Here is a 14,177-nt window from a genome sequence, read left to right as displayed (position 1 = left end):
ACTGCTAAAAATGTCTTTGTTATTAATTACAATTTTATCTGAAGTAACTCATGAATGGCAATGACCTTAGCAAAAAGATTCCAACTAAATTATTGGTAATAATTGAAAAGTAGAAGACCATTACTTGCCCCCCTCCAATATAAGTACAAGCACGTGCACATGCACAACACACATGCTCACTACATACAAACACACAGACACAAACACACTGACACACAAAACCCTGTTTTGAGGAAAAAATAAAGTTGATGGTTTAACTGTTAAATGTTTTTATTTGTGCAGATTTGTAACTTTTATAGGACATGCAGGATAAAAAAGTGTAAAATATATCAGTAAGCATATAAAATTTCAGCAATTTTTCAGACCAGCAATTGATTTGCATGAGGGACTAAGCCTCTATACAGAACAGACATGTCTTGGGATACACAGTATACAAACTGAATCATAAAGCAGTTTCCCAAATGATTTTCCTCAAATAAAGATAAAAAATATCTTTACACTTAAAAAGTATGCAGTATAGTGTATTTTTTTCAGTTATGTACACTGCTTAAAAGAAAAAAAATAAAAACATGTCCACGCCAGTGTCTGTTTTAAATGCAAACAATCATAGTAGGTAACAGATTGGTAATAAAACTGTCAAGAAAATTGGAAGAGGCAAAAAAAAAAAAATCAAGCAGAGTTCCAATAAGTGTATGAAAATAAAAAAATAAAAGCGTAACTGGAGGTTAAAAAAAAAATTTCCAGCAGCAGAAATGCAATACGAGCAGGAGGAATAAAAAGCTTTTGGAGGTACCAGGCAGCTTTCTGTATGAGTCAGGTTTACAGGTGAAATTCCTCAGTTTGCGTTCAGAAGAACTTGAACTTATTCCAGCGAAATTACCTCAATCTTTTATTACTGCCTCCTCCCCCATCTTCTCTCTGAGCAAAATGATGCTTGGATTAGGTCCAAGGCTCCTGGCAGGGGGAGGGGCCGAGTGTCACAGCGTAGCAGATGGTTGCAAGGCTTTACTCAGAAGGGGTCATGTTTGCAGCCGCCCTGACAGTCTCACACAATGGCCTCCATTTTGACAGCCCTTCCCCAGAGGCCCACTGATCAGCTGAAAAGGGAACACAATGTTGAGCCACTAAACCACCCTGGTGATGGATTAGTTTGGATTCAGGAAAGCGTGATTATTCTTGAAAATAAATGAAGCTGAATAGACATGCTGACCTCATTCAGCTGATGAGAGGCAGGGAAAGCTGGCGTCTACTCCTGCCAGCCCAGAGAGGGCTCAGCCCCATTCGTCCACTTTCATTCATTTTATCGGGCTCATGTTGACCATACTTGACATGGATAAAGATGCTACACGATCGAGTGCAGACCCCAGGTTCTGCATCTCAGAGTCAGAAACAAGTATAGGGAGCTAGGTAATGGGTTTTCTTTCTGATTTTGGTCTTCAGGGAGGCTGCTGATCTAATGACAGTTGATGAGTTAGATCCTACTTGAAAAGGACCATGTGACAAACAGGAAGGCACTTAGGTTTTGTTATCTCTACAACAAATACTGAGGCACAGAAAATTTCAAGAAGAAGGAATGAGTGGGGTCATGTCAATGCAGAAGATTATGCTTTCTAACTTGATAGGGATCACTAGATCCAATTGGATTACTAAGATGAATGGCAGCAATTCATTAACTCCTCATGATGGGGAGAAAGTGTGCTTAAAATCAGCCCACATACTTGTACACTCATGGCCACAGCCTGGAATTCTTTCCTCCTTATAAAATGATCAATATTTTAAGAATAGGCACTTGAGGTTATTGGTTCTCTTTTATCCCCTCCTGAGTTCTTCATATTTCTGTCAAATTATCTTTCAACAATATGTTCATATGTTAGCCAATAAACCAAAGATCCACTTGCAAATCAAAAGGTCAGAAAAAAACTGGAATGGTTTTAAAAAAATTCAGATCACCAAAAATAGATGAAATAGCTCAGAAGAGAAAAATAACAGTTATGAAAACTGAAAAAGCGATTTCTTTGTTCTGAACCATGATAAATCATTCATAAATTGTTGTTGCACTAGCAACTTGAAACTTGGGATTGGCACCAGGAAAATCACAAGGAAAAAAAAAAGGGAATCATGAATACTTTTATCCTTGAAATGTCATTTATATTTCTTTCTGCGTGCTGATGCGGATATTGCTGAATATTTTGCCAATGGCTTCAAAGAGTGGATCACAGAAGGTGTGGATGTAGATGGAATAAACACGGCTGATGCACTGAATCTCAATCAGGAAACTCTTAATGCACGGTACAACTGCCCAGATGTGCAGGAAAGAGAGAATGGCAAAGTAAATGCCCCAGATGAGTGCCATCGGGATGCCAAAAATGGTGGACAGTAAGCGGTAAAACCAGTATTTTGTCACAGTGAAGGTAGTGAAGCTGGCTTTCCAGATGCCGTCGAAACTGTGTGTCCCTTCTGGTTCTGCAATCACATCTTCAAAGTCGATCTAAAAGAAAGAAGTTAAAGAATATGAGCATGCGACAGAAGAAAAGAGGGGGAAAACACTACTCAGAATTTATACACACTTATTAGTTCTGTTCTAGTCCTTTGTGAGACGCTTGAAAGCAAGCAGCAGCAACAGCGTCACTTAGAACTCATAGGGAAAACATATTTGGGGTCCACTTTGACCTTATTGTAGCTATAGTGGAGCTTAATAGCATTTTAACATGTTCCCCAGGTATTATTTTACCATACCAAAGGTTGAAAACTACTACTGCTCTCGGAACAACCAAGTGGATGTGATTAAATATCTTGCTTAAAATTCAAACCCAGTGACATGGATAAGGTCACTGGGAGCTCAGTAAAATACAAAGAACATGATTAATTAGTTTGGAATTAATTTATGACTCTTCAAACACCATTAGCAGAGTTCCTTCAGGAAATGAGATCATTGTGAGCTTCGAGGCACTGAAAAGTCCTCATGGGATGGTGAACCTTGAACAGGGCTTGGGAAGTGGGGTATGATTTGGAGAGGAAGGAAGAAGGGCCTTGGAAATGTTGTGAGCGAGATCCCAGGAAATAGCAAGGGTGAGGACAGGGAGCACCAGAGTCAGAGTAGAATGGTATGGTCAAGCCTGGAAAGACAGCTTGAGGCAGGACTTCATACTGTGAGGTCTACTGAGGATGTCGGAAGGAGCAGGGAAGCACAGCCTCCATCAGTGCAAGACAGAGAGACTGAAGCAACAGCCAAAGTTGGGGACAGTAGGGCCGAGCTGGAAAATGGCCATAAAAACAAACAAATAAACAAAGGAAAGAAAAGAAGGGATTCCAGGGATATTGAGGGAAGAATTCATACGACTTAGTTACTTCAAAGAGGTGGGTGGGACTCAGATGAGCTTTGAGCTTCTGATCTGAGGACAGAGGCGACGTTAAGTAGTACATTAGAAAAAGAAGGTAGTAAAAAAAAAAAAAAAAGGTGGGGGGGGGAGGAAAAAATTATAACCAGAGGTTCACTTTTGAATTAAATAAATTAAGAGTGAAGTTTTGGATAATGAAAGATATGATTATCAGTGTTCCACACCTAATGAATCCTATAGATGTCCTTTCGGGTGGGCTTTAGGAAGTAAGGAAATGAGTTTGCAGTTGCAGGAAACTTAGAGCCAGTAAATTCTTCTCTAATGCATCATCTGCATGTATGTCTTCTGGGGTTTCAAACCCATCAGAGATGGTGGCTTATTGGCATTTTGTAAAAGAAGAAGGGCAAAGGCCACTTAAGCACACAGCAAAGGAGGAACTCAGAATAAAAACTTTCTCAATAGTATCCTCTTGTGGGTACCTGATCACCTTTGCAATTAGTTTTTAGAATTTGTATTAACTAAACTAGAATTAACTAACGCAGAATTAAAAACAAAATTATCAACAGAAATGCAGGGCAGCACCAGCCCAGTTACTTGTGGGTGGCAGCTATAGGAAGGGATCTAATGTAATCTGGAATCCAAACAAGTCAATGAGATCCAGCCAAGCTCAGGATTAGGGAATGAGGACTTGGATGACTCTAAGGAGCTGCTCAGTGCCAAAGAGTCACCTTTGATTCAACACAATAAAATGTCTTTTGGAAAAAGTACATGATGCTTACCAATTTTGAAGCTTCATTTTCTAGAACATTCTGTTTCTTGATCTATTGCCCAATTTCCTAATAGTGTAATATGCAAAAATGGTATGGTTATAATTCTGTACATGAAGTTAAATAGATTTGTTATCATTCTAATATTTCTTTTTCCATTTTGATCGGATTTTTAATTTATTTTTACTTTTTTTTTACTTGTGTTTTTTAAAAGGTTGTAGGAAACGTGGCAAATTGGATCAACATTTTAATGATATTTCTATGTGACTTTGATAATTGTCTGTAATGAGGTTTTGTTCTGACACTGCATTCTTCCCAAAGTTTTAAACAATAAACTTGTGATTTTCCTTTAAACCCTCACATTTTCATTTTTATGAAATTATTTTGTAAGAGAATTTAATGAAGTCAAAATTAATGTATTAGAAGATCTTTCTTGACATGGGGTCACAGGATGGGCAATGGTGGTTCACAAATACCCTGAGATGGGTATAGAAATTTTGAGTGTAGAAAGTGAAAAGGAGCATTACTTTTATTACAGAATAAAGCAAACTACCAAAGAAAGCTAAGAAGTGGTTTACTGGAGAGAGGCAATTCCTTGTTTCTACAAAACAGACTCTCAGCAGGTCTGCATTGAGAGTCTCTTGCAAGGAAAGGAATCATTCCTAACATTTGCTGACTGGTTATTAGAATCAACTGTTCTTGATATAACTCATAGAAAGTCTACAATAAATTATTTCCATTTCATAAAAAGTGTGAGGTTTCAAATGTTAATGAATTTCACAGGCAAATAAGAAGCTTAAATCTGGTCTAAAATAAACCACTGCTTTGGTTAATACCACACTTTACAAAAACATTTTTTCATGTTTTCTCTAAGGTAAGCATGGTATTTCATAGTAATTAAAAGGCACACAGATTTTTTTAAAAATGAATTTGCTGGATTTAACCCTTTTGGAACTAATAATCCTTCTAGCATGACCTCTGAGGACAGTATTACACCATGTACACAAATAATCCGTGTCATATAAACATATTCAGTTTTTGAAGACATCTATGAACATATGAGGATACAAAGTATTTCTTGACAATAATTTTTCCAAACATAAATATAAATACTTCTTTCAATGATCATATTGGAAATTCAAATGCTTTCTTTTAAGTTACTTAGTAAGCTTTGGGGTGTCTGTATTTTCAGTACTTTCCAGAAAGAGTTAGTGAGCATCATTTGTCTCAAAAACCCAAGTGAATTTAGAGCAGGTCTCCAGGGCTAGACAGCAATAAGACCAAAATAACATGTTATATAAATATATTCAGTTAGTTGCTGCTTTTGCCTTGAAAATTTTAGGTAGTTTAAAACAATATTAAAAGTACAGCTGGAAAAATAAAGCAAAGCAGCCTGAAGAGACACAATGAAGACAGAGGGAAAGCTTGGTTTCACTCTACCTCCTTTTCCACACCAGTAACAGTAGGTTTCTGTGAAGGGTGCAGGAGGGAATGCACATGAACTACTCAATATGGGCACAGTGCATTGCAGTATACAAAATGCCCAGTAAGTAGCAATGTTAACAATTACTTGCCCTGGATGCCTAGGTTTTTTAATGGACAATTATAATAAGAGAGATTCTCAGTTGCAAAGCACACAGTGGGTTAGAATTCAACCCCATAACTGACTCAAGACCACTAACTTGCATCTGCAATCATCTTCATCTCAGTCCTCTGAGACACCTGTCATTATTCCCCTTTTTACAGATGAAGGTACTGAGGGAGGTTAAGAAATTGCTCAGTATCACCCAGATGCTAAGCAGCAAAGCCTAGACTTGGCATATTTCAAGTCTCCACCTTTTGCTTCTGTACCCCTAGGGCCCTTATAATGATCCTCGTGGCTTAAATTTCACCCAGCTAGATAGGTTTTCTAAAACATCACATTTTTGATTATTAAAAGAATGACTCTTGCTAATATTTCCACTTTAAGTCAGGACATCTAGTAACTAGGATGTTTTGCAGTTGTGGTACTGATCCTATTTCTATGGCTCTGCACAGTATGTTCTCACAATCCTGAGCACTGAGCCAGGGACTCTCACTCTAATTGGCAGATATGGAAACTGAGGCACAGGATGATTAAAATGGGCCAGACATTCTCAAGGTCCCAAGTGAGTCAGTGGAAAAGCTGAAATTAGAATTCACAATTCCCAGGCCCACGTCCAGCCTTCTACACCACATTATTCCCTTAGGAACTCATTCCACCCTCTCCATGTACCTTCTCTGCCTATCCCATTCATTTCTCTACTTTCTCATACATATATTGTCCTTAAGGCATGGACTTGAAAGGTATCTCTGTATGAGCTTAAGAGTACTATTCTTTTCACAATGTAAACACAGGCATATTTGTACATCACCTAGAGTGAAGAAAACTGGGAGGAATATTTTTAGAAATATTTTCATTATACATTTTGATTTGCATTCAAAATGCACTGAACCCAATAAAGTTCTGCTAACTGAACACTTATGCCATCAAAGGCAGTTCCAAATCCCACCTCAATCAAAGCACAGTTATTTCAGCAGGTTCATAGATATTTAAAGCTAAAAGGATCCTTAAAGAAGTGGAGTCCTGTTTGAGATAGAGAAACTGATGACCACAGCTGTCGCATGGCTGAGTTAAGGATACCTTCCCATTTAAAGGCAGACCCAGGATTGGAACTTAGGCTCAGGAACTCTCCTGTGCTTTCCCATTACTGCTGCTGTCCCACATATGCCCCTACAGTCTTTCTGCAATGTTCTGTGGACCATGTGAAAGGAAACTAGGTTTGCATCTGAACTTCAACATCATCTTGCTCTCAAGAGATCCCACAGGTCTATCTGTTGAGTGATTGACAGTGCCTTTTTTTGCCAGTCCTCAGTGTGTTCATTGCCTTATGTGCAGCATCAGTTTGATTAATCTCTCATCAAAACAATCATGATAAGTTCTGTTTCCTAGGGGACTCATTCCAGTTGCCTACAAGTTGCCCCTGGAGAAGTACTTTCTGTTCACTGAGATCTGGGGCACAACAAGAATTAGAAATGTGCTTAAAAAAAAAACATAACCCAACAGGTGTAGATTCCTATAATTTCTCAGAATGAGAATAGGATGCCTCCAATGAAGCTGAGCTGCTCTTCCCAAGAACTGATTTTCTGTTCCACAGTCTATGGAACAAGTGTTCTTCTGGCAAGAATCATTATGCAGACCTAAAGACCAAAAGCATGAACGTGCTTCAGTGATATTTTTGTCTCAATAGATGCTTTATAAGGAGTCAACAGTTTATATTACTAGATTTTTATAAATGATGTCAAATTCCTTTGTACAGCACTGGCTTATGATGCTTCAATTTCAGAAACATAAGTTAACAAAAAAATCTAGCAGCAGATGTCAAGAAAAGCAATCTGTCTTGTTGTGTTTTGATAATACTTGGCTTGTGCAGTAAATCTCAGAAGATTTCATCCTGTTAAATGTTATCTGAAGGCAATATTTTAAAACAGTTTATATGTACACAGGATTAAAAGAAGCACAGTCATTTTTTAATCTCAAAATATGGACATTTTATTTCTGAATAAGGAATTTTCAAGAAGGAAACTTTAAATAAATCTAAGATTTCAGACACAGTGATGCTTACACATTCTGTTTCTATAGGTAAATATCTTTTCAGTTTTAGTGGAAACTGTGATTGTGTTGGAACATATGAAATGTATTATATTAGAACATAATCAAACATTTTTGGGCTGCACTGAATATATAGAACATATTTTAAAAATACTCAAGATATTTATTGAAGACTATCTGCCAGCATTCATAGTCCCATTTCTGTGCTACACATTCCTAATTGACTCAGGTAATTGGAATAATCCTTTGATCTCATAGGAAATCATGGCTGGTTTATACTTAACATTGTCACTTAGTCCTTTTGGTGAATCATTGGTTCAGTGTAGACATGGGACTTTATTATGACCAATGAGATTTTCAGAGGAAGTCTAGTGGGTGGGACTTGCTTCCTTATGAAAAGAGGCTTTTTGCCCCTTTCTTTTTGCTTAGAATTGGGTGTGCTGCCTGGATGAAGAAAGTCATCTTGTGACTATGAGGTGACTTTTTTGTGTGGTTAAAAGGATAAGAGATTAGAAGAATTGCAGCTTTTGTGATTATCAAGATACCAAAATAATACAGCAATGTGGGTCCCCTGACTTCTTAAGTGACACATACATACGTATTTTTAGTTACCTGTGGCTGGAACTACTCCTAGAGCACCGTTTCCAGTTGGTTAACATAGTATACTCCTCTCCTTGTTTAGAAATATGGGTCCCATTTCTGACCTCATCATTTCCTTCCAACACTACTGACTCTTTCCTCACAATAAGCTGCCTAATCTGTATCAGGACATGTTTGCTTTACATAGTTTTAGGACAGCATGAGTAGGCTAACAAACTATGTGTAAAACTGTTTAATATATATATATATTTTTCATCTAGAAAAGTACATTTAAATGTGTTAGGCAGCATCTAAGAAGTGTCTCAATGATTCCCTTTCCTGGAATTCATGCCCTGTGTAAAACCCTCCCCTTGAATGTGGGCTAGAATTAGTGATTTACTTATCAATAATAAAACATGGCGATTGCAATGGGGTGTCACCTCCAGGATGACATTATAAATGTCTGGGTACCTGTCTTGCTTGCTGTCCAGTTTATTCTGCTGGAAGCCAGCTGCCATGATGATGCCCTGTGGAGAGGTCCATGTGGAGAGGAAGTAATGGAAGCCAACAGCCATGGAGTCACCAAGGCCCTCAGTGCTACCGCCTAACAGGAACTGAATCCACTATGTGAGGGAGCCCTGGCATAGTAAATCCTCTCTCAACTCTCCTTTGAGAGGACCCCAGCCCTGACTCTTGGATTGTAGCCCTATGAGAGACCCTGAGCAACTACTCAGCCAAGTCATGCTGATTCCTGATACACAGAACATATAAGATGATGAATGCTTGTCATTCTATGTCACAAAATTTTGGGGATAAATTTGTTATGCAGCTAGAGACAAAAAAAATAGAATTAAAAAACAAATCACTTTGATTATCATTTCTTATTTTCTATTTTATGTGCTTACAGAAAAGATCTGAAGCAAAGTCCGGAAATAAAAGGACACATAGTATTTTCAACTTTCTATAATTCACACCAAACTTAGTATTAGAAAAAATTTAGGCTATTTTCTAGTGTTTGTGTAGCACTGTTCACCCATATAGCTCAAGTAACTTGGTTTTATAACTAGATATGCTGCAAGAATTAAGAGCCACCTCCATCTAGAAAATCTATCACCAAATCTAGGCTCTTAAATATATTGCTCCTGAATGCATAATATAAGGTTCTTACTTCTCAGGAAATCTTGACAAGAAAATTGTGTGACAAAAGAACCAGACAAGGAAGGATGTATGTTAAAAATGCAGATTCTCAGGCTTCACTTGAGACTCAACTCAGCCTCTTTGGGGTGGGGCCTGCAGATCTGTATTTTTAACAAGATTTCTCTCCTTTTTCATGCAGTAAACTATGCTAGTGTATGCCATGGCTTTTCGGATTTAATGACAGTTCCTTTTTGTCTATGCCACTCTCTCTACTCCATGCCTCACAGCCCTAGGTTTCTTCCTGCTTCTTCCAGGGACATCATTGTGTGCTGGATGGCATCTGGATTCTAATGGACAAAGGAATGGAAATGCTCTTGGAAAAGCTTTTCCTCATTTCAACCTACAAATGTTTGTTATTGGACAAGGATAAATGACCATTATTTATTATGAAAAACACTCAGACAATAGAATTCCTAAAATAAATAATGATTTATTTTCATTATTCTACACCCAGTATAAACAAATGCATGTTTTCAAAAATCAAATATGTATTTCTAAAATCCTAATGTATGTACTAAACCCAGTCAAATGGAGAGAGGGTCTAAATCAATTTCCAATTCCTTTCTCTGTTCCCACACATATTTCCAACATGTTGAGCTGCCTTTGAAGCTGAGGGAATAAATGTTGTGCAGGAGTGTGTGGGTGCAGGGAGCGTTGAGAAACAGCACAATTAAATGTTACCAGAACACAAGAACTTTGCTCTAAAACCCATGTGTTCTCAGGGACGAACTTTACTGGGCCAAACTGGCACTGTTGGGGAGAGGCTGCTGTGTTCTTACAGCTTGTACCGAAAGCAGGAGGCCTGGAATGAATTGTTCATCCCTGGGAGTACAGAGATCTCAGTGTGATCCACCCGAAGTTTTAGGAAGGATAGAAGTCTGAGGTAGGAACATTGATATGTGTTCTTGGACTTGAAGGCTGGCTACCTTGAAGTGGTAGATACTAGGCTACTTCATCCTACAGAAGATTGCTTCTTAGGGAGGAAGTGAGAAGGATCCTTTGCTAACCAGGGCTTCAAACAGAAGAGGGCAGAAAGGTGGGTATTTATCTATCTCTGTAAGCGAGTGAAAAATTTTGGGGTGGGAGATGTCGGATGTGGAGGAAGCTGCAGTCACAGGCCTGGGCCTCCCACTTGGGCCCAGTATGTCTCCCTTTGGACTGAGTTGTTTCTTGTTGCTTCTCAGTCATCATGGAGGCTTGGAATAATATTTTACATTTATAATGCCCAATTTCCCTTGTCTGCTTCTCTTTACAAACTTAGGAAGTTCTAGGTTATTTTCACAATACAAATGGTGTACAGGCTCTTATTTCCCACTAAGACTATGGAAAGGTCACAAGTAATATGTGACTAGAATAAGACCAGGACTTAGAGCAGAGCCTGTGTCTATTGAAACCATCTGCTGTCTTCCATAATGCTTAGCAGTGCCACATACATGGGAATTAGCAAATAAACATTTTTTGGTTGCATCATATTTTTTTTGAAAAGATGAAGGGATACATGGCATTTCACTAGTCATATTATCTCTTAAGAATTCTTTGCCAGGTATCACAAATGTAATTTTATTTATCTTTTTATTTTTTGGATCCTTTTTTATTCCAAATGACTTTCTTGTTCACCATAGTTTTATACCATCACCATTCTCAACAGGAAATAGAGGTTGGAGACTTGGTCAGCCTGGGAAGCCCACACACAGAGAAGAACATGATTTAAGCTCGAACTGTAACCTTTAGGGAAAAATGATTTTGAAAATACAGATTAAAGTATGTTTTTAACTTGGTTAGGTTTTGTCCCAGTGATCTGAATAATTATGATCATGTAGCCCTGGCCTGAAAGCACTGGATTGTGAGGAGGATGGAGCCCCAGGGAGGAGGTAGAAGCAGCAGCCAGGCCCAGTCCTGTTGGGGAAGGGCTAAGGAAAGACAGTGAACTTGTCCTTTGGTGCCTTTAGCCTCCACTTTTCTTCACGTCTTCTCTGTGTGTATGTGTGTGTGTGTCTGTGTGCATGCGCGTGCACACAAAGGCATGTCTGTATGCATGCATGTGACCTACTGTGGGCAGAGAGGTCCATAGGGAACTTGTACTTGAGAGTGAATTTAGGTGCCTCTCTTCAGTCTTGTACAGGGAAAGCAGAGGATCCTCTCTAGTTATCTTTTTGTGTCATTAACAGTGTGGTGTATATACTCTGGGGCAAGAGAATTTTCCAGAGGTCTTGGAATTGCAATAATTTACATTATTAAGTACTATATGTCTCTATGATGTGAATACCTAGAAGATAGGTCCTATTTTGTCCATTTTACAAAATGGACAAAACCCCCCAAATGTTGTTCTATTACTTGCACCTAGACTTCCCAACCAAACTAACAGAAAATGCATCTCCTGAATTATCAGTTGACTATTTCCACAGGAAAGGGCGTGTGATCATGCAGGAGGAAGGAGGAAGGGGCTGCTCTCAACCCTCCACTTTTAGCTTTACTTCCCTATGACCTCACTCTTCTCTGGCCAGGACTGTTGGATCATTTGACTTTGACCTTATTCTTGGGAATAATCATGTTCTTCTCAAACACTATTAGCGTATTGAAGAATTTTCTGAATATACCTGTTAAAATATAGATTCCTGGACCTTGAGTTTGAATCAGTTGTCTGAGGATAGGATCCAAGTAGCTGTCCCTCCTTCCCTCTATGATCTGGATCTTAAATGATCCCAAAGGCTCACAGGCTAAAGGCTTGGGGGCCAACTTGAGTGCTATTCGGAGTGGTGAAACCTTGAGGAGCTAGAGGCTACTGTGAGGAAGTTAGGCCCTTGAAGAGTGGGGAATCCCACTCCTTCCCTCTTTTTCTTTGCCTCCTGGCCACCATGAGGTGAACAACCTCCTCTACCACATGCTTCCCACCATGATATACTGTGCTGCCACAGCCCCCAAGCCACAAGTCCAAGGGACCATGAAGTAAAATCACTGAAATCTGAGCCCCAAATAAATCTTTTCTCCTTTAAGTTATTTATCCCAGTTATTTTGTCACAGCGATGGAAAGCTAACTAACGCATTTCCCCATAAGGACACTTTGAGAAATGAAGTTTGGCTTAGGCTTCATTCTCTGCTAGGCAAAAGCATCTACCAAACCTGACACCCAGATCTGAGTGAGTATGATACATGACTGTCTTGCTTTTGAAAGGACTTAGAAATGCCATATGAGCTCTTGGTTAAAGGCGTAGAGCTGAGTTTGAATTCCTGCTCTGCAGTGCTCTCTCAGATAAATGACTAACCATTTTGTGCCTTGGTTTCTTATTTGTAAAAATGTGAATAAAATGGTACCAGCCTCCTAGGGCTGGACTGAGTTTTATATGTGTTAGCTTATGTAAACTGTTTAGAACAATGTCTGCGACACCAGGAGTTCTGGCCCAAGAGCCCTGGCCAGGAGTCGTAGGGAAATGTCAGGCACTTCAGTAACAGTACTGGGAAGATGGAGAAGATATTGTGGAAAAGAACCTTTTGGCATTCTTAAAACTCTTCCACATAGGTGGCTTCTTATTTTGTGTTCTGCTTTTAAATGAGCAAGAAGAATTAGTTTACCACCAGCAAGTCAATTAGCCCTCTAGAGTTTGATACCGTGAAGTACACAGTAGCCAAGTATGCCTCAGGGCAGAAGATGCTTTGGCGAATGAGTGCACACATGTGTCAGAGAAACTGATGGCAATACCAAATATATGGGCTCTCTTTGTTTTGGATTATTTCTCTCTCTCTCTCTCTCTTTTCTTTTTATCTTACTTCTTTTTTTCTTTTCCTCTGCAGGCAGACATCAGATCTCTCCATCTTTTTCTTTTCTTAGGAGGGAGTATGAATTATTCGGGGGTTCAGAACACACTTTGAAAATTGAAGCTGAATCTCTCTGTTCTGATAACATGGATACACCTTCCTAGTTTTATACCCTATTTTGCATTGAATTGTGTTGCTGCCACAGCTCTATTGAAGTCCTAATCCCCACTGATCATGTGACTTTATTTGTTCACAGGGTCATTATGGATGTCATTTGTTAAGATGACATTATACTGAGTAAGGTGGGCCTTCACTTACTATGACTGGAATTCTTATGAGAAGATGGCCATATGAAAACACAGAGGAGAAGACATGTGACAACTGAGGCAGAGAATGGAGTAGTGATCCCAGGCATGCCAAAGGTCATGAAGCTAAGAGACGAGACGAGGAAGAGTCCTCCATAAGTTTCAGAGGGAGTGTGGCCCTGATGACCTCAAGATTCTGGAGTTCTGGGCATCCAAATGATGAGACCAGAAGTCTCTGTGGCTCTTAGATACCCAGTGTGTGACATTTTGGAGGGAAGCCCCAGGTGATGTATACAGATCCCCTTTGAACCTATCTTCAATGAAAGGGTTTTGGGGTTCCATAGTATTTTTATGCCTCTTCCTGCAGGCTGCCCACCCATTCTTAGGACAATCCTGGGTGGGAACCTAAAGCTATACTTGGTGTACTGTACACCAGCTGAGCAGGAGCCTTCTTTGGGAACTTGGTCCCTCTTGTCCGCACAACTTCGTGTTTTCATTATCACGAAAAATGTCCCATTGTAGATGAATCCGTATGAAGCAGGCTGCACATCTCTGGATTCCTTCTTCTTTTCTTTCTTTCTTTTTTTTTTCCTCCACAGCCTTCTGG

General features: G+C 39.2%; 1 protein-coding gene across 1 annotated transcript in view; it reads right to left on the bottom strand.

Moving 5' to 3' along the window:
- Positions 1 to 489: 489 nt before the first annotated feature.
- Cav1 (caveolin 1) overlaps positions 490 to 14,177 on the bottom strand; it is a 32,017-nt gene continuing 18,329 nt past the window's right edge. Inside the window, exon 3 of the mRNA XM_026410302.2 lies at positions 490 to 2,488. Within this exon, the coding sequence (XP_026266087.1) occupies positions 2,147 to 2,488 (342 nt within the window). The 3' untranslated portion in view covers positions 490 to 2,146. The remainder of the gene's footprint in view (positions 2,489 to 14,177) is intronic.

This window comes from Urocitellus parryii, chromosome 3, assembly GCF_045843805.1.
Source record: "Urocitellus parryii isolate mUroPar1 chromosome 3, mUroPar1.hap1, whole genome shotgun sequence".
Taxonomy (NCBI): Eukaryota; Metazoa; Chordata; class Mammalia; order Rodentia; family Sciuridae; genus Urocitellus; species Urocitellus parryii.
This window is presented reverse-complemented; position numbering and strand designations above follow the sequence as displayed.